We start from the raw sequence: 20,541 nt of genomic DNA on the forward strand, positions 1-20,541 counted from the left end.
GTGAGACGCAGAGTAGGTGAACGGATGATCTCATGTGGTGCTTTGCTCAGTGATTTATTTAGAATTCAAGGCACACTTAACCAGCATGGCTACCACAGCATTCTGCAGTGATACGCCATCTCATCTGGTTTACGATTAGTGGAACTATCATTTGTTTTTTAACAGGACAATGATCCAAAACACACATCCAGGCTGTGTAAGGGCTATTTGAACAAGGAGAGTGATGGTGCTGCATCAGATGACTAGGCTCCACAATCACCCAACCTCAACCCAATTGAGATGGTTTGGGATGAGTTGGACCGCAGAATGAAGGAAGAGCAGCCAACAAGTGCTCAGCACATGTTCGAACTCCTTCAAGACTGTTGAAAAATCATTCCTCGTGAAGCTGGTTGAGAGAATGCCAAGAGTGTGTAAAGCGGTCATCAAGCCAAATGGTGGCTATTTTGAATGACTTAAAATATATTTTACTTTGTTTTTGGTTACTATATGATTCCATGTGTGTTATTTCATAGTGTTGATATCTTCACTATTATTCTACAATGTAGAAAATAGTAAAAAAATGAATAAAAACCCTTGAATGAGTAGGTGTGTCCAAACTTTTGACTGGTACTGTCTGTGGATCCATGGGACGTTTCAGTGCGCTGTTCTTCTGTACAGCTAACAGGCAGCCTGAGCTGGCTCAGCTCCTGCTGATCTCATGAAGTTCCAGAGAGGGGTGCTGTTGCTCCCCCTTTTAATTTAGAACAGCTAATAGAGCATTTCCCCAACTCGGTCCTCGGGACCTCAAGGGGTGCATGTTTTGGTTTTGCCCTAACACTACACAGTTGATTTCAAATAATCAAAGCTTGATGATTAGTTGATTATTTGAATCAACTGTGTTGTGCTAGGACAAAAACGTGCACCCCTTGGGGTCCCGAGGACCAGGTTGGGGAAACCCTGAGCTAATAATTACATTTGTACTTGTGTCTAGCTTCAGTGCAGGCTTGTAAGGGCCAAAAAGGACTAAAACTTGGACGAGTAAGGAGAGGGTTTCTCTCTTCATTTCATTGTCAGTCTTGACTGGAGAGAAGGATAGGAAAAAAGCCTAAAGATTCCTCTACAAAGCTAGGATTGGATGAGGAGGGCCTAATGGTTGGGGACGGGGTACAGTACTGTCTTTTTAACCCATGTATGGGTACTTCCATTCTCTGAGCGGGACTTGGGTGGCCTTGACCACCTGTGGGGATGTCCATCGCAGGACGTAGTGAGGACCACCAGGTTTGTCATTGGTACCTATGCAGACAAGAAAGTTCACGTTTTAGCTGTTATAACTGCTTATATTCATCCTATTTCATATTAATAAAAATGATGTAGGCAGAAGGCATTATGTCAGACACAGAGAGCTCACCAGGAGTCATGAAAAGTCCTACTTCATAAAAATCAAATGAATATCAACGCTTTGGAGTGGTGTGTGGGTCATTTTACCTGAAGCTCTGGCGCCACCAAACGGCTGCTGGGCGACAATCGAGCCGGTGCACTTGTCATTCACGTAGTAATTTCCTGCAGCGTTCCTCAAGGCCTTAGCTGCCTCATCTACAACATTCCTGGAACAAAAATGATTAAAGGATTAGGACGTTTTCTTGACAAGTGTCAATTTCAGTGTAAAGTCAAATCTATTATCAATGAGCAGATCATAGTAGATCATAGCTATTATCAATGAGCAGATCATAGCCAACCACGCGGTTGGCATCCATAATAAATTATCTGAAAAGTTATAGGGATAACTATATTATGTTCGGTCTTCATGGAGCAAGCAACCCTTGCTCCATGAAGTAAAATTATGCCACACCATAGAAAACCAGATGGAGTGTTCTAACTTACTTGTCAAGAGCAAAGACCGCTCCTGTCAGGGCGTATGGTGATGTGTTGTCTATAAGGTTTAGAACCTCCTTGTAGTTGTTCTCAGGATAAACATAGACAGACAGAACTGGGCCAAAGATTTCCTACAGGACGTTCATCAAGAACAGAGTTAAGAAAGTTAGTTATACATTTCTATATTAATTGAGCTACCTTAATGAAGTTCTGGAGCAAGGAGGACTGTCCCAGTCCCCTATTTATGAAGCAGAGCGTGAAACATGGCTTTAGTTAAACAAAATATGAAGTGTCCATTCATATATCGCTTTATACAGTGCTTACCGAAAGTATTCACCCATCTTGACTTTATAGCTTGAATTTTAAATGGATTACATTTTGATTTTTTTGGTCACTGGACTACACACAATACTCACGTAATGTCAATGGAATTATGTTCTTCAAATTTGATTAATTAAAAACGGAAAGCTGAAATTTCTTGAGTCAATAATTATTCAACCTTTGTTATGGCATACCTAAATATGTTCAGGAGAAAAAAATGTGCTTAACTAGTCACATAATACAGTTGAATTCGGAAGTTTACATACACTTAAGCAAAATACATTTAAAAACTCAGTAGATAAATCATTCTATTTCAGCTTTTATTTCTTTCATCACATTCCCAGTGGGTCAGAAGTTTATATACACTCAATTAGTATTTGGTAGCATTGCCTTTACATTGTTTAACTTGGGTAAAATGTTTTGGGTAGCCTTCCACAAGCTTCCCACAATAAGTTCGGTGAACTTCGGCCCATTCCTCCTGACAAAGCTGGTGTAACGGGAGTCAGGTGTGTAGGCCTCCTTGCTCGCCCGCACTTTTTCAGTTCTGCCCACAAATTTTCTATAGGATTGAGGTCAGGGCTTTGTGATGGCCACTCCAATACCTTGACTTTGTTGTCCTTAAGCCATTTTGTCACAACTTTGGAAGTATGCTTGGGGTCACTGTCCATTTGGAAGACCCATTTGCGACCAAGCTTTAACTTCCTGACTGATGTCTTGAGGTGTTGCTTCAATATATCCACATAACCTTCCATCCTCATGATGTCATCTATTTTGTGAAGTGCACCAGTCCCTCCTGCAGCAAAGCACCCCCACACCATGATGCAACCACCCCCACGCTTCACGGTTGGGATGGTGTTCTTCTGCTTGCAAGCCTCCCCTTTTTCCCCCAAACATAACGATGGTCATTATGGCCAAACAGTTCTATTTTTGTTTCATCAGACCAGAGGACATTTCTCCAAACAGTACGATCTTTGTCCCCATGTGCAATTGCAAACCGTAGTCTGCCTTTTTTATGGCGGTTTTGGAGCAGTGGCTTCTTCCTTGCTGAGCGGCCTTTCAGCTTATGTCGATATAGGATTCGTTTTACTGTACATATGGACACTTTAGTATCTGTTTCCTCCAGCATCGTCACAAGGTCCTTTGCTGTTGTTCTGAAATTGATTTGCTCGCACCAAAGTACGTTAATCTCTAGGAGACAGAACGCGTCTCCTTCCTGAGCGGTATGACAGCTGCTTGGTCCCATGGTATTTATACTTGCGTACTATTGTTTGTACAGATGAACGTGGTACCTTCAGACGTTTGGAAATTGCTCCCAAGGATGAACCAGACTTGTGGAGGTCTACAATTTTTTGCTGAGGCCTTGGCTGATTTCTTTTGATTCTCCCATGATGTCAAGCAAGAGGCACTGAGTTTGAAGGTAAGCATTGAAATACATCCACAGGTACACCTCCAATTGACTCAAATGATGTAAATTAGCCTATCAGAATCTTCTAAATCCATGAAATCATCATTTTCTGGAATTTTCCAAGCTGTTTAAAGGCACAGTCAACTAAGTGTATGTAAACTTCTGACCCACTGGAATTGTGATACAGTGAATTATAAGTGAAATAATCTGTCTGTAAACAATTGTTGGAAAAATGACTTGTGTCATGCACAAAGTAGATGTCCTAACCGACTTGCAAAAAACTATAGTTTGTTAACAAGAAATTTGTGGAGTGGTTGAAAAATGAGTTTTAATGACTCCAACCTAAGTGTATGTAAACTTCCGACTTCAATTGTATGTTTCATAGACTCACATTGTGTGCAATCATGTTTAACATGATTTTTGAATGACTACCTCATCTCTGTACCCCACACATACAGATAATTGTAAGGTTCCTCAGTTGAGCAGTGAATTTCAAACAGATTCAACCACAAAGACCATGGAGGTTTTCCAATGCCTCGCAAAGAAGGGCACCTATTGGTAGATAGGTAAAAATGATTGAATATCCCTTTGAGCATGGTGACGTTATTAATTAATTAGCAAATGTTGCACAATGAAGGTGTGGAAAGCTCTTAGAGACTTACCCAGAAAGACTCACAGCTGTAATCTCTGTCAAAGTTGCTTCTACAAAGTATTGACGTAGGTGTGCGAATACTTATGTCAATTAGATATTCCTGTATTTCATTTTCAATCAATTGGCAACATTCTTTTTAAATAATCACTTTTTCATGATGGGGTATTGTGTGTAGATGGGTGAGAGAAAAAAACTATTTAATAAATTTTGAATTCAGGCTGTACCAACAAAATGTGGAATAAGTCAAGGGGTATGAAGGCCTTCTGAAGGCATTGTACATGTATATAAATCAATCCAAGCACTTAGCCCTCAGCCTGACCGCTGGCCTCAGTTAAAACTGATAAAATAATCCTGCTCCTTTTCTCCTTAAGACAGCAATATCTATTAGACTAGAATAAATGAACAAGTCAGTCATTTTCAGCAGTTCAAACCCAACTGAGTCTGTCAAGTAATTCTGACATGTTCGGTATGTATGTCTGGTATAACTCTGGCAGGTTGGTTCAAAGAAGTGAGAACACATGGTTCTCAGATGTTAATTCTGAGATCTTTCAACTGGAAATGTTATGTAGTAGGTGTGGTAGGCCAGTTAGCACACAGTCAGGCCACAGTTACACATCCCACCCCTTGGGGAAAGTGGCACTCTGGGCCATTCAACGAAGCTCCGGTATGCATAAGAAGTCTGTGGTGTGTGCACAGGTGGGGGGATTACCAAGCTAATCAGCTGAACGAGGGTTATCTCCCGACCCATGGAGCTTTTGGTTTTGTATCTTTCGTTTGACATGCCCTTTTAGAGTTTTTCAATCACCAACTGAACATCAACGACCCGCTTGTGCTGGCCCGACCAGAGTCACGCCGGAACTGTCCCCCCGGATCCCCAGTAAGCAAACACTCTGTTCCCAGGCACAACCACACCCAACCCGGACCACACATTCATACTTTCACAGTAATGCACCTGCCTAGTCAGGTTACAGAACAATTAGGCAAGCGTAGGGCCCCTAGACACAGCGAGTATAGTATCACAGTAGGTTGTCTAATCAGGTCCATAACAGAGTAACATTATGAAGTTCCATAGGCTAACAGTGATGGGGAAAGAGGTGATCTACAATATCAAGTCTTACCTCGGCCATGATGGCTTCCTGTGGGTCTGTGCTCTCAATGATGGTCGGCTCCACAAAGTAACCCTTCTTGTCATCACAGTGGCCCCCAGCAATTATGTTCAACTTAGGGGATGACTTGGCATGGTCCAACCACTTCTTAATACGAGCAAAGGACTAAAAGAAGAATAAATAATTTAGAAAATATAAACATTAATCTTGTTCAGAAGTAATAAAGCTGGTCCTGATCAAGCATCCAGTGTGGTGAAAATGTTACAGTACTGTACCTTGTCATCAATCACAGCAGAGAAGAATGTACTCCAGTCCTCCACGGGCTAGACAGGGGAGACAGAAAGACACTTAACCTGACAACGAATGAACACTTACAGTATAAACGTCAACGCTTTTAAAGAACTGCTACAGCAGAACAACTCAACTGGCTGTATCTATTCCCACCAATATAACCCTAGTGCCAGTTACTGATGAATCTGACAGTCCTCAAAGCTAAGGTCAGCTGCCCACTCACGTCTCCAACTTTGAGCTGCTTGTGGATGTCCAGGAGCCCCTGTTTGATCTGGGGCCACAGGGAGTCTGGTACATACATCCTGGAGCAGGCTGAGCACTTCTGCCCTCCGTACTCAAACGCAGAGCGGATGGTCCCAGTCACCACGCTCTGCACATCCGCAGACTTGTGCACAAAGTGGAAGTTCTTACCGCCGCATTCTGAAAGACATGACAGATGAGAATGTCAGTGAAGCAATGTGTAAAGAGTAATATAGGTTCGGGATGTGACAAATGGACAATTTAAAGGGCTAATAAAACCATAATTATAGGCCTTCCGAGTGGCGCAGAGGTCTAAGGCACTGCATGGCAGCGGTCTAAGGCAGTGTTGCGGCATCACTACAGCCTGGTGTTCGATCCTAGGTTGTGTCAAACGGCCATGACCGGGAGTCCTATAGGGCGGCGCACTACTGGCCGGGGCGGGGGTCTTTACTTCGCTCATCGCGCTCTAGTGTCTCCTTGTGGCAGGCCGGGCACCTGCAGGTTGACTTTGGTTGTCAGTTGAACAGTCTTTCCTCAGACACATTGGTGCAGCTGGCTTCTGGGTTAAGCAAGCTGGTGTTAAGAAGTGCGGCTTGGCAGGTCATGTTTCGGACAACGCGGTGTACGGGCAGTACATGTACAGCTAGCGTGTGGCGGTGTACAGCTGGCGCGTGGCGGTGTACAGCTGGCGCGTGGCGGTGTACAGCTGGCGCGTGGCGGTGTACAGCTGGCGCGTGGCGGAGTACGGGCTGTACAGCCGGTGCGTGGCGGTGTACAGGCTGTACAGCCAGCGCGTGGCGGTGTACGGCTAGCGCCTGGCGGTGTACGGCTAGCGCCTGGCGGTGTACGGCTAGCGCCTGGCGGTGTACGGCTAGCGCCTGGCGGTGTACGGCTAGCGCCTGGCGGTGTACGGCTAGCGGTGTACGGGCTGTACAGCTAGTGTGTGGTGGTGTACGGGCTGTTGCTCCACCCACCTCCTCCCACCCGAGGGAAGTTCTTGTAGATATCCAGGTTCTGGGCCACTTGTTTCCACAGGCGCTTGAAGGTCCTGAAAAAGATGAATGGGTTGTTAAGAAAATACAGGGGTTATCACACATTATGTGAAACTGGTCTAAATTAAAAGTGGCAAACAGTTTCAGGTTAATATACATAAACGTATACAGACGGACACATACGGGACACTGCCGGTGAAGTTGATGCCAGCCAGATGTTCAGAGGAAGTGATGGTGTCTCCAAACACTGGTCCGTCGGCTGGCACAAACTGGATGATGTTGGGGGGTAACCCTGACTCCCGCAGGACATTGTATACGGCGTAGCTAGCTGACATGGCTGTGTCGCTAGGCTTCCACAGAACTACATTACCCTGACAAACACAGAGCCAGGGCAAACAAAGAAAGTCCAGTTCAATTCAGACTATAACCAACAAGACACGAGGAACTTAATGTGAAGTAAATTACAACTATAAGGAAATGGTTGTATTGTTGTTAGTAGGGGGGGACTTACCATGAGAGCAGGTGTACCTGCTAGGTTTCCACCAATTGCAGTGAAGTTAAATGGGGCAACAGCAGCTACAAAACCCTATAGTTAAAGGGGAAATAAAAGTGTTGACATAAAAAGTCCTGGAATATAAGAGTTCCAGAAATCAATCCTAACATATCCCCAAGTATACAGGTTTTTGTCTGTGACTGACTATTATTAAATTGAACAGATAATGCTAGGACCAGTGAGTGCTCACCTCCAGCCCACGGTAGAGCATGGTGTTGGTGCTACCATCACTGTCCAGGGGCTGCTGGCTCTCCAGTTCAACAGCGTGCTTCGCATTGAAACGGAAGAAGTCTATTAGCTCTGCAGCCGCATCAATCTCTGCCTGCACTACTGTCTTGCCCTAGAAAAAAATATTAAATAGAAAGCAGAGGGGATGAATATCACTCAATTCAAACAGAGGAGATCCCCTTGATGATATTCAACAATACCACAAATATACAGTAAGACTATGAAAACCCCATGTAGGCTAAATAGTTCACTGTACCTGGCCTATCATGGTCTTGGCCAGAATCTCAGCTCTCTTAGGTCCACTGATGATGTCAGCAGCCTTAAAGAGGACCTGGGCTCGGTCCTGGATGGGTTTCAGGTCCCATTCTCTCCTCGCCGCCACAGAGGCTAAGATAGCTTTGTTGAGCAGGTCCTGTATCAATCATACCGAGGCAACACCATCCAGTCATGTCATGTAAATCTTGGAAAATGTCTGACACATAAAAACAGAAGAATTGTACTCTTAGATTACCTTGTCAGCATAGCAAAACTTGGCCAGTTTGTGTGAGTGGTTGAAGGGCTTTGAAAAGAAAATAATTACATTGATCAATCGGTCATAATACCTTCAGGAAATAAAATGTAAAGAGAGTGTGGTACTGGTCTTTATCAAAAGGTAGAAATAACAGGCAGGCCTCCAGCACAAGTAGCATGTTGGTTTATGATAGCCAATGGATCTTATCAAAAACCGAAGATAACACACAGCTGATAACCCAACGGTATTACAGTCATTTACAGTTTAACTTGACAGGCCTTGAATGCTTCGGTTTGGCTTAGACAGTATGCTGTGTATCTGAGCAGCAGTGTGAGTGAAAAGAGAGCTTCAGTCTCCAGGCTCCCATATTTGCAGGCAGCATGGAGCAATAGTTTGCTCAGATTAGGGACATGCTGTTGACTCTACTCACTGATAGCTGGTATCTGATGTCTTTGGTCCACACATGTTCATCTCCAACCACACAGGGAATCTCCTCTGTCTTCCCCTTCAGGTCATCCAGGGCCTATCACACACACAACATTATTGTGTCTCACCTTTTAGATAGATGACCTTGTTGTAGGTCATGAAGGGCATATACTGAATGGTGCAGGTGGAGGTTATGTTTGCTTGAGAGTGTGTGCATGTATGATTGTGTGCATGTATGATTGTGTGCATGGTGTGTACCTTCTGCAGCTCGGCCCTCTCTGGACTGCCCTCGTTGAATCCCAGGATGGGCTCATTCTTCACCTCAACAGCTGCACAGGGGGAGGTCCTGAAACTGCACACAGGCAGACACACATGCTAGGAGCAATGCACACCAAGTGAAGACAGACAGATATGCATGCAGTAGATATTTCCACATAGTATCAGATTTTTGGATGGAATGTGTCTCATCCTGAAAAATGTGTTCATCAATGTGTTACAGCCCTATACCTGAGGTAGCCTACTGGCCATTCATTCACTTCACCCTTTATACAGCTTTGTTTAAATATGTTGATGGATAGGAATGAATGCCATTCAGGATCATTTTGAGGCAAGTCCAAATCCTCACATTGTATAAACCAGGCACAATGCTTTTGACCTGAATAAGGCTTTACTGGCCATGTAGATTGTGGTTGTGGTACAATGTTGAACTCAGTCTAATGAGTATACAGGTGGTCTCCATGCTGATTCTGTCCTGCCTCTTCACTGCTACATGTTGGCAAGCTGCTGTCTTGTGTCAGCTGGAATAAGTAATTTACTAGAGGTAATTTCACATCAGTTATTCTGGCCGAGACTCCCTATAGCATCAAGCAAACAATTGCAATAAGGCTTTTTTTCTTATTATACTCCTATCTGTGAGTCAGGGTGAAGTGTCTATTTAAAAGTTATTTGTGGAAAAGTTACAACACCGCCAAACTAAACAGTCAGTGAAGGTCAGAGTTTCAAACTGGGGAGACAGGGGCTGGTATTCAAATATTTAAAATTAAAACTTAAATCCCTCTGCCCTGACACACAGACGCACACATTTGAACTCGATGAAATTATTAGCCTACTGCCTTCCCATATTTACACAGATGCTTCTCTGTCAATGGGTGATCTGGTGTTACCTTCACGCACGCGCCTTGGAATGTTAACCGGAAGAAACAAAATCATGAAGAACTTATTTAAACTCATTTAGCTCGCGTTGAAAGGGTCTGGTGGTTGACAAGGAAAACATTTCTTAAATCATTACATAACACATTTAGCATTATTGCCTTTAATTGGCAGTTTATTTGTAATTGTCCTAATTGGCCAATTGTACAGTGTGGCAAAAAACGTTCTGGTTATGCAACAATCATAAGTCAGAAATCGACTGTCAACTACCGAAATATTGCAAATTACATTAGGTTACGAAAAGTCAAAGCTAAGGTGAGTTTGTATCGTGTATGTTCATGTGAAATTACGTACCCCCTCCAAGAATGGCACAATGCTGATCTCACACGCAGCATGTTTCAATGGAAAATATGTAGAGAAAAAGGACAATCTAATAAAAACCCACTACTGCCAGCGACACAATGTATCAAGAACTAACAAGACACATGTAAACTGTCTGATATCTTGAGAATGTAGCCTACTGGTTACATGTATCGCGAGTTCAGAGGATTCAGGCCGTACCAATATCCAATAGGGAGCCCACCATCGTTAATACCATCATTGCGTCTAAATTGTCACAGTATGTGATAGTGTTGCATCAGAATAATAAATTACATAATTTACTCTTAAGATTTAGACTGTGAAGCTGTTTTAAAATCCTACTTGTTCATATTTCAAAGAAAGAAGTATTGTAAACACACCTTTAATTTCCATAATGGAACTTACTGGAGGCAAGGAGGGGCGAGTCTGTGAATAGCCATTTAGCGCTAAGGAGAAGAAATCCCTAGCCAATCAGAGTAGCGCTGTTATGTCTGAATCGAGAAATTATATTTCTGACTGATCAAATGTGTAGGGTACATCGTTTCTCTTGGAAGTTTATGTCCTTCATCTTTTGCACAATTACGGTTTTTCCCACCTAACCTAATTGTGGCAAAATGTAGGAACTGTCAGAGGATATGTAGTCTACTGTTCCCCCACCTGTTTAGCAAAAAAAGAAGATAAAATTACATCACGTGATATCTACCGTAACTTTAATTGGACTGATCATGTTAATGTCTTTCAAAACCTTAGCTAGCAAGCTAGACATCATCATGAATCACTTTGACAATCTACTGGCAAATCCTTTTCAGTCCTTGTCATATGAAGAGAAATTATAGATAAAACTTGGACATAAACATTACACAACAATTTGGAAATTTCAACAATGGGTGGTTTGGAAGGAATCAGTGGCTGCAAAGCAATCACTATTTTGCTTCCCCTGCTATTCGGTGGAGAGGGTGTGTGCTTCAAGTCAGGGTATAAGGGTCTCTTTTCCTAGTTTAAATGGATAAACATTCACAGGCAACACCATGGGCCAGAAAAGGTTGAATACATTCGCCATGCTATCAATCCAGCATAACTTCTGCTGTGTTCAAAACAACTGGGAAATCTCAAACTTCAGTGAGTTAAAGACACGTGGGAACTCGGACTGGGAAAATACGTTTTGAACGGTCATCCAACTCGGGAACTCGGTCCTCTTTCTAGAGCTCCGACTTGAAGATCACTGACATGTTTCAATCTTGTTTTTTCCGGGTTCCCTGTTGTTTTGAAAGCACCATAAATCCAGAGAATGCCAGACTTTGATGAAAAGGTTCATGACAAAATGTGCCCACAAGAAGGACCGCTGTGCCACCTTCCTGTTCAAGTGAGCACAGCACAACGAGTCCAAAAATGTGTTATATGCTGCTGCATTAATTATGTAATATGCCAGGGAGGTATGTACAGTTGAAGTCGGAAGTTTATACATCTTAGCCAAATACATTTAAAAACTCAGTTTCACAATTATTGACATTTAATCCTAGTTAAAATTCCCTGTTTTAGGTCAGTTAGGGCCACCACTTTATTTTAAGAATGTGAAATGTCAGAATAGAGAATGATTTATTTCAGCAGAATTTGACATACACTCAAAATGTATTTGATAGCATTGCTTAACTTGGGTCAAACATCTCGGGTAGCCTTCCACAAGCTTCCCACAATAAGTTGGGTGAATATTTGGCCCATTCCTCCTGACAGAGCTGGTGTAACGGAGTCAGGTTTGTAGGCCTCCTTGCTCACACACGCTTTTTCAGTTCTGCCCACAAGTTTTCTATGGGATTGAGGTCAGGGCTTTGTAATGGCCACTCCAATACCTTGACTGTTTTATTTAATCAATTTTGCCACAACTTCGGAAGTATGCTTGGGGTCATTGTCCATTTGGAAGACCCATTTGCGACAAAGCTTTATTTTCCTGACTGATGTCTTGAGGTGTTGCTTCAATATATCCACATAATTTTCTTTCCTCATGATGCCATCTGTTTTGTGAAGTTCACCAGTCCCTCTTGCAGCAAAGCACCCCCACAACATGATGCTGCCACCCCCGTGCTTCACGGTTGGGATGGTGTTCTTCATCTTGCAAGCATCCCCCTTTTTCTTCCAAACATAACGACGGTCATTATGGCCAAATAGTTCTGTTTTTGTTTCATCAGACCAGAGGACATTTCTCCAAAAAGTACAATCTTTGTCCCCATGTGCAGTTGCAAACCGTAGTCTGGCTTTTATATGGCTGTTTTGGAGCAGTGGCTTCTTCCTTGCTGAGCGGCCTTTCAGCTTATGTCGATATAGGACTCGTTTTACAGTGGAAATAGATATTTTTGTACCTGTTTCCTCCAGCATCTTCACAAGGTCCTTTGATGTTGTTCTGGGATTGATTTGCACTTTTCGCACAAGTACGTTCATCTCTAGGAGACAGAACGCATCTCCTTCCTGAGCGTTATGATGGCTGCGTGGTCCCATGGTGTTTATAGTTGCGTACTATTGTTTGTACAGATGAAAGTGGTACCTTCAGGCGTTTGGAAATTGCTCCCAAGGATGAACCAGACATGTGGAGGTCTACAAAAAAAAAAATCTGAGGTCTTGGCTGATTTCTTTTGATTTTCCCATGATGTCAAGCAAAGGGGCACTGAGTTTGAAGGTGGGGCACTGAGTTTGAAGGTAGGCCTTGAAATACATCCACAAGTACACCTCCAATTGACTCAAATGATGTCAATTAGCTTATCAGAATCTTCTAAATCCATGACATCATTTTCTGGAATTTTCCAAGCTGTTTAAAGGCACAGTCAACCTAGTGTATGTAAACTTCTGACCCACTGGAATTGTGATACAGTTAATAAGTGAAATAATCTGTCTGTATAAACAATTGTTGGAAAAATACTTGTCATGCACAAAGTAGATGTCCTAACCAACTTGCCAAAACTATAGTTTGTTAACAAGAAATTTGTGGAGTGGTTGAAAAACGAGTGTTAATGACTCCAACCTAAGTGTATGTAAACTTCAACTGTATAATGTAGCTAAGAAAGCAATACTAAGTGTATGTTGTGTAGTAAGGTGTTAGTAGCCCATGTGCTTCACCCTAATAATTTGGTCCCTTTCCCCCTCATAACTTAGACTACTGTTCTGACTTGGTGGTGCACATGTAGCCTATACTAGCCTGTTTTAGAGAAATCATCATTGAATATTGTACGAGATTTCATTTTCTGCTTATATGCCCCCTTTATTTTTCCTACAGTTCTGACTTGGTATACAGGGAAAATACTGTAAAAACAGCCTGTTCAGAATTCTGTCGCTCTACATTTCAAAAGTGCTGAACAAACGTTTTAGTTTTAGCTCTCTCATAAATGTCTTAATCAAAATGACGGATTGCCTTTTATCCACTCATTCCCTTATGTCATAGTTTGTGAATCTCAATTGTCAGTAGAAACCACATTTGTTTAATAAGCAGGTCAGCTATATCAGCTATGTTTTTTAAAAAGTAAATGAGGCTGAATGAACTGTTTTGCTGCCAGACAAGGCTCCGCTGATTATCCAGATGTAGCAGTTTGAAGGATTCACTCCATGGTGCTGAAAAGAAAGCACTCCTGTTGGGACAGCTTTATGTAGGCCCTAACAGTTTGTGGGCACCATTTGTCACCATCATAGTGCAATTAATGTATTGTTTAGTGTTGTGTAGGGGCTTTGCTGGCATGCATCTAAAAAATGCATGCCAGCATGGGTGCATGATGTGGGTGCAATTATATGCAGATCAAACATTATAATATGTATAATTAAACATGATAGCCTACATCTCCAAAGGAGAACAAAGACTCAAGTTAAAGGCAATCCACAATTTTATTTCATTTCCCCCCAACACCAATAACAAGTGTACTTTTTTTTTTTTAACAGTATATCCTAAATCCCCATGAATGCAAAGTTTTACTGATAGTTGACATAAAAAGAACATGTACTTTACAATGCACAGAGGTATGCATTGAAATAAAAAGATGCAGGGACAGAAATGTGAGTTAGAAACAGCAGGCTTGAAATAGCATCATCATAATGTCATGTGTCTAAAAATACACTGACATCAATGGTCATAGTAAAGACAGTACTTTCCTCAATGGCTACTTTGACTGGGGATTCTGACCTACTGCTATCTCTACAATACTCTATAGGCAAGCTCTGTATGTTATGGTGACAAAGCAATATAAAATACATATCAGCAATGGCTAATGTAACACTTTAGACCCTTGCACTACATTAATAAAACCGACTCATATAAAACACCCATGAAACATTTAAACCCAACCACTGCAGGGTCCCATATAGGCTCAATGAGCCAGACTTTCTAGATGATCATAGTCCTGTAAGGGTAGGCTACACACTAGTTCAATTAAATATTTACCATTTGTGTTTGCTTGCTGGACAAAGAACAATGTGTCAGGTACACATCAGATGTGTTCTAACTCACGGCGCGAGATTGTTTTTTGCACCAGTTCTGATAGTTAGGTTGGACTGTACTCAGAAGACTGCCCCTGAATATTGACCATACATTTAGCAAAGAAAGGGAAAGGGGGATACCTAGTCAGTTGTACAACTGAAATCTGTCTTCCGCATTTAACCCAACCCCTCTGAATCAGAGAGGTGCGGGGGGCTGCCATAATCGACATGTCTACAATCTGTTCAATGGGAAATACCCTACATGACTAAAAGTATGTGGACACCTGCTCGTCAAACATCTCATTCCAAAATCATGGGCATTAATATGGAGTTGGTCCCCCCTTTGCTGCTATAACAGCCTCCACTTCTGGGAAGGCTTTCCACTAGATGTTGGAACATTGTTGCGGGGACTTGCTTCCATTCAGCCACAAGGGCATTAGTGTGGCCGGACACTGATGTTGGGCAATTAGGCCTGGCTCGTAGTCGGCGTTCCAGTGCATCCCAAAGTTGTTCGATGGGATTGAGGTCAGGGCTCTGTGCAAGCCGGTCAAGTTCTTCCACACCAATCTCGACAAACCATTTCTGTAAGGTCCTCGCTTTGTGCACGGGGGCATTGTCATGCTGAAACAGGAAAGGGCCTTCCCCAAATTGTTGCCACAAAGTTGTAAGCACAGAATCGTCTAGAATGTCACTGTATGCTATAGTGTCAAGATTTCTCTTCACTGGAACTAAGGGGCCTATCCTGAACCATTAAAAACAACCCCAGACCATTATTCCTCCTCCACCAAACTTTACAGTTGGCACTATGCATTGGGGTAGGTAGCATTCTCCTGGCATCCGCAAAACTCAGATTTGTTGGTCGGACTGCCAGACAGTGAAGCGTGATTCATCACTCCAGAGAACAAGTTTCCACTGCTCCAGAGTCCAATGGCGAAAGCTTTAAACCACTCTAGCCGACGCTTGGCATTGCGCATGGTGATCTTAGGCTTCCGTGCGGCTGCTCGGCTATGGAAACCCATTTCATGAAGCTCCCGACAAACAGTCGTGCTGACATTGCTTCCAGAGGCAGTTTGGAACTCTGTGGTGAGTGTTGCAACCAAGGACGGACAATTTTTACACACAGTCCCGATCTGTGAGCTTATGTGGCCTACCACTTCACGGCTGAGCTGTTGTTGCTCCTAGACATTTCCACTTCACAATAACAGCACTTAAAGTTGACCGGTGCAGCTCTAGCAGGGCAGACATTTGAGGAACTGACTTGTTGGAAAGGTGCCACCCTACGACGGTGCCATGTTGAAATTCACTGAGCTCTTCAGTAAGGCCATTCTACTGCCAATGTTTGTCTATGGAGATTGCATGGCTGTGTGCTCGATTTTATACACCTGTCAGCAACAGGTGTGCATGAAATAGCCGAATCCACTAATTGGAAGGGGTGTCCACATACTTTTGTGTATGTAGCGTATGTTATTTGATTTGTTCTCTTTGTAGAAATGACATCGTGAGACATCATGAGAAATAAGGGCATAGGCCTAATGGTTACCAGTTACACTGTATGGTGCAGCAAAGGATGAACAAAAACATGGCTTACGTCATGCTGGTTTTAAATCTTATACAATGTATTTTGATGGTTAGCTGGGAATAAGGCCTCTCCCTAAATGTTATCTGTTATGTGCATGTGTCTGGATATTTTACTATGGTTGGGCCAGCCTTTTTGTGTCAGACGAAATAGTTAAGTGTCCTGACCATTTTGACCATCCATGATCGTTAATACAACAGCAGAGAATATTTCATTTCTGCCTCAACACTCACAATTCAATCTGTATAATGCAATTTCATGGACTATAGGCCCATTTAAAGCTACAGGAATTGATTCCGATCTCAAAATGTCTCTTGATTTAAGAAATCGAGAATTGCAACACTATTGTACTGCAACTATGATGTGCCTCTAGTTCAAATGTAAAACAACTCAGAGAAACAACCAAATGCAATAGCCCATAGAGACAATGCAATGACAAATGTAATTATTAAAACCTTCATCATACAAATAGCACTTTTGTTCTTGATTCTGCAAACTAACATTTCATAAACCAATTGAAAAATAACTTGCAGAAAACCTCTCCCAATCCTTGTGCGTTCATCAATTTTGTTAATTGATTAATTCAATGAAAATCATTAGACTGAATGTAATACAACAAAATGAATTACGTATAACGCATTATGAACAGAAAGGCATCTAGGGTATACGATCACATGCCAACAGCCCTCTTATCACAGGAGGCTGCTGAGGGGAGAACGGCTCATGGAATGGCATCAAACACCTGGAAATCATGTGTTTGATGAATTTTACCATTCCACCTATTCCGCTCCAGTCATTAGAATGAGCCCGTTCTCCCCAATTAAGGTGCCACCAACCTCCTGTGTCTCTTATGTATGTACAAAGAATTCTAAGCCCAATCCAGGGCACATGACAATGGGACAACGGAATATGATAGGCTGGACAGAAGGGAGGGGAGTTTTTGTGAGACGCCATCTGAGGTTAGGCGCCCAGATTGGCAAAAATATAACCTAAATATGGCATTGTACAGTGTATAAGTTAGGAATTGTATTAGCAACCAATGTACATGGTGTTGCCAGTTTCCGTGATTGTTTTGTGTAATATAACTTCCATACCCTCTCTCTGAGAGGACAAACAGATGACCAATAACTCTCAACAGCCCTTTGGACTTACCAAAGAGTAGCCCAAGGGACAATCAAGAACTTAGTTCTACCAATCATAACATATACATTTTAGGGGAAATTACAAAATTGAGCTGAAGCTTAGTATGATAGTGATCAGAAAAAGGCAATACAAATCAAACAGCATATTTGCTGGTGCCTTGTTCCATATTATTTTCGATAATCTTGTGTAGACATTAAATTAACATGGGTAGGGAGGGAAGGGGTATGACTTTGACAAAGACAACTAGGGGTCACTGTTCCAACATTTCCCTTTTTTGAGACAATTCTGCACCTTCCACTTCGAAGAACACACATGAGCACTCTGAATGACAACTAGAAAACACCTTCCCAGCTTAAAAAGGCTAATCATAAGGGAAAAGAAGGGTAGGGAATGTCATCCTGAAATAAGGCTAGCTAAATTGCATAGAGCTTGAACAACGCATTATGCAGCAAAGGGCTGTGCTCCGTTCCCCAGTAAACACTGGTAACCGTGGAGAGTCCAGTCAGGCTGTTTTGTTTGTATTGACTCTGGTGAGAACATTTCAATACCCAATTGTACATGTGCATGTACAGTGTACTGTATGTGAATGATCCATCTACATCCATGGGGCACATGCAAGTAAAAAATGGTGTGATTACTCTTGATTTGTGGTTATTAAAATAACTCAGGCATATATTCTCACTGGTGAATACTGTTGTGTATGTTGTTCCCTGTTGACCAAATGGACTGTCCACCTCAGGCCAACAGATTGACGATGGTGACAGTGCAACTGTTTCGAATATGCTAATAGTGAGCCAGTACGACTGGTTTGATAAGGTTGACTGTTTTGCTGGATGTTCTTGTGGAGCTCTGATTAGGTTGAAGAAACCAGCAAGGCAGCACTGAGGAAGAGAGCACAGCTGACACTATATTGTATGTGCCACCTCTGCCTAATAATATTTGTGAAGCAAAGGAACACCGTCCCCCTCCATCCCTATGAGAACAGAGACAATAAGCACCAGTTCTAGGCCTGGGAGAGTGGGACAGACCCTTAGGACCATCAGGACCCCCAGCCAAAAGTGCCAAACGGGCCAACCCCCAAGCAGGGTGGAGCTCTGTGAGCAGCTATACGTCAGTGAATGGAGGAGTGAGGGGCGGTGCCAGGCAGGACAGCCATCAGCTGATTGGCACCTCAGCCTCTCCGTCCTTGTCCAATAGTTCGTCCTGGATCTCGTCAGTATTCCCTGAGTCGCTGCTGGCCACCGAGCTGACAGAGGGAGAGTTCCTGCCCCCTTTGATCATCCTCCTGCACGTCTCCATCTGCACGTCCAGACCACGCTTCATGCTACACATCTCCATGTACTCATGCAGGTGTCTGTTCATGTCATTCTTCGCTGTGGCTAGCTCCATCTGAGTGAGGGAGAGAGAGATGATAGAGAGAGGAGATGAGATGAGGAGAAAGGAAGCCAGAGAAATAGAGAGAAGGGGAAAGAGTAAGGAGGACAGAAGAGAGAGGGTAGGGAGGAGAGAGAGAGAGACATCAGTGACATTGAGCTGGGACAGGTGCCAGCCCTGTCAGGGACTGAGTCACTCTGGCCAGATGAATGGTCACAACTCAAAACAAACAGGAAGAGGGACAAAACAACCAACAAATCAAAACCAAACAGGAAGAGGGACAAAACAACCAACAAATCAAAACCAAACAGGAAGAGGGACAAAAACAACCAACAAATCAAAACCAAACAGGAAGAGGGACAAAACAACCAACAAATCAAAACCAAACAGGAAGAGGGACAAAACAACCAACAAATCAAAACCAAACAGGAAGAGGGACAAAACAACCAACAAATCAAAACCAAACAGGAAGAGGGACAAAACAACCAACAAATCAAAACCAAACAGGAAGAGGGACAAAACAACCAACAAATCAAAACCAAACAGGAACAGGGACAAAACAACCAACAAATCAAAACGCAGTCGTTGTCCTGTTACTTGACAGGTGTTCCTGTTAGATGCAATAGATCGCTAACAGGCAGATACATCTCAGGAGATTTCATTCTCCTCTATTTTTGTTACTGTACCTCTGTTTCTGTCACATTCTCGCTCTCATACACACACAGCCTGTTCACCTCAATCGCGCCAATGGTCTCCTGGTAGTCCTGCTCTCTGGTCTTGAATAGTGATTCTGTCTCATCTATGAGGCTGCCCAGGCTTCCATCCTGAGAGACCTGGGAGGAAGCAAAGAGGATTACCTCCAAGTCAAAATGAAAAAACTTTATTTTACTGCAAACATTTGTGTTTGCCGAATATGAATGGATGGGAAGTATGGGAGGTAACCGACGACTCAATGCCCTCCTGTACCCTTGACCATTAGTATATCAGTAGGTAGTGGTAATTTAACTGTTTTAGATTTGTCCTGTACATAAGTATCCTTGACATTTGCTGTGTGGTATCTAATCTGACTCACAGGCTCCTCTGTGTTGCTGTTGGCTGCGCTGGTGGCTGTGCAGTTTGATGCGGTGATGGCACTGGGTTGTATGTTATAGTTGGTGAAGTCCTCCCATAGCAACAGGGTCTCGTCATTCTCTTCCCACGTCAGGCTGTCACAGTCGTCATCAATGTCAAACGTCTCCCTCCTGGCAACACAATTATCATCTGAACTATGTCTGTGTGGCACAGAGACAGGAAGGAAAAGAAAGGGAAGAAAGGAGGAGAAACAACAGGCAACACATTTACAAGAGGTCCAAACACAGAGGAGAAAGAAAGATCCATAGAGAAGACATGCAGGAAAACAGACTACATACAGTGTTTGAGAAAGACTTGAGACAGTGACAGAAGTTTTAGTGGAACACAAATTATACTTTTATTATTCACACTGATACTCAAAACTACATTTTAGGCAAACATTTACACAATGAAGACATTCTGTAATGTAATGTTCTCATCTAGCTTTTGGTGGCCCTACTGAAAACAATGAATGCCACACTCTGCATTAACACTAGATGGGAGTAAAGGACAACATTATATAAATACAATGCACCACTGGGGTGTGATTGTCACAGGAGGTTGGTGGCACCTTAATTGGGGAGAAAGGGCTCATGGTAATGACTGGAGCAGAATCAGTCGAATGGTATCATATACGTCAAACACATGGCCTCCAGGTGTTTGATGCCATTCCATATGCTCCGTTCCGGCCATTACTATGAGCCGTTCTCCCCTCAGCAGCCTCCTGTGATGTGTGTGCGCACGTGTGGAGGGGGTCATAATGAAGCCAGCTCGTCTTTCTGGATAGCTGTAATGAGTGTGCAT

At 42.9% G+C, this 20,541-nt stretch overlaps 2 protein-coding genes across 4 annotated transcripts in view; both read right to left on the reverse strand.

Moving 5' to 3' along the window:
- Positions 1–935: 935 nt before the first annotated feature.
- Positions 936–10,244, reverse strand: aldh4a1 (aldehyde dehydrogenase 4 family, member A1). The gene is made up of 15 exons (XM_071374181.1): positions 10,080–10,244; positions 8,835–8,928; positions 8,581–8,673; positions 8,151–8,198; positions 7,896–8,051; positions 7,602–7,751; positions 7,370–7,444; positions 7,042–7,229; positions 6,841–6,914; positions 5,850–6,046; positions 5,611–5,658; positions 5,348–5,500; positions 1,861–1,982; positions 1,465–1,583; positions 936–1,272 (listed from the first exon to the last, which is right to left on the reverse strand). Exons 1-15 carry the CDS (start codon positions 10,118–10,120, stop codon positions 1,160–1,162), a joined length of 1,671 nt encoding a protein of 556 aa, XP_071230282.1. The 5' UTR covers positions 10,121–10,244; the 3' UTR covers positions 936–1,159.
- Positions 10,245–13,927: 3,683 nt separating this feature from the next.
- iffo2b (intermediate filament family orphan 2b) overlaps positions 13,928–20,541 on the reverse strand; it is a 38,052-nt gene continuing 31,438 nt past the window's right edge. For 2 of the 3 annotated variants that reach the window (XM_071374193.1, XM_071374209.1), the window contains 3 exons: positions 19,700–19,898; positions 19,362–19,460; positions 13,928–18,642 (listed from right to left, as the gene is read on the reverse strand). In XM_071374193.1, the coding sequence (XP_071230294.1) occupies positions 18,409–18,642; positions 19,362–19,460; positions 19,700–19,898 (532 nt within the window). In that variant the 3' untranslated portion in view covers positions 13,928–18,408. The remainder of the gene's footprint in view (positions 18,643–19,361; positions 19,461–19,699; positions 19,899–20,541) is intronic. The other variant, XM_071374200.1, reaches the window with a different exon arrangement.

The sequence above is a fragment of the Salvelinus alpinus genome, chromosome 2 (genome assembly GCF_045679555.1).
Source record: "Salvelinus alpinus chromosome 2, SLU_Salpinus.1, whole genome shotgun sequence".
Classification (NCBI taxonomy): Eukaryota; Metazoa; Chordata; class Actinopteri; order Salmoniformes; family Salmonidae; genus Salvelinus; species Salvelinus alpinus.

Coding starts and splice junctions, on each gene's coding strand:
- aldh4a1 (XM_071374181.1), bottom strand. CDS start 10,120: ATGCTGCGTGTGAGATCAGCATTGTGCCATTCTTGGAGGGG. Junction 8,929..10,079: donor TTGTGCCATTCTTGGAGGGG/GTACGTAATTTC, acceptor GCCTGTGTGCAG/TTTCAGGACCTCCCCCTGTG. Junction 1,273..1,464: donor TGGTGGCGCCAGAGCTTCAG/GTAAAATGACCC, acceptor TTGTCTGCATAG/GTACCAATGACAAACCTGGT.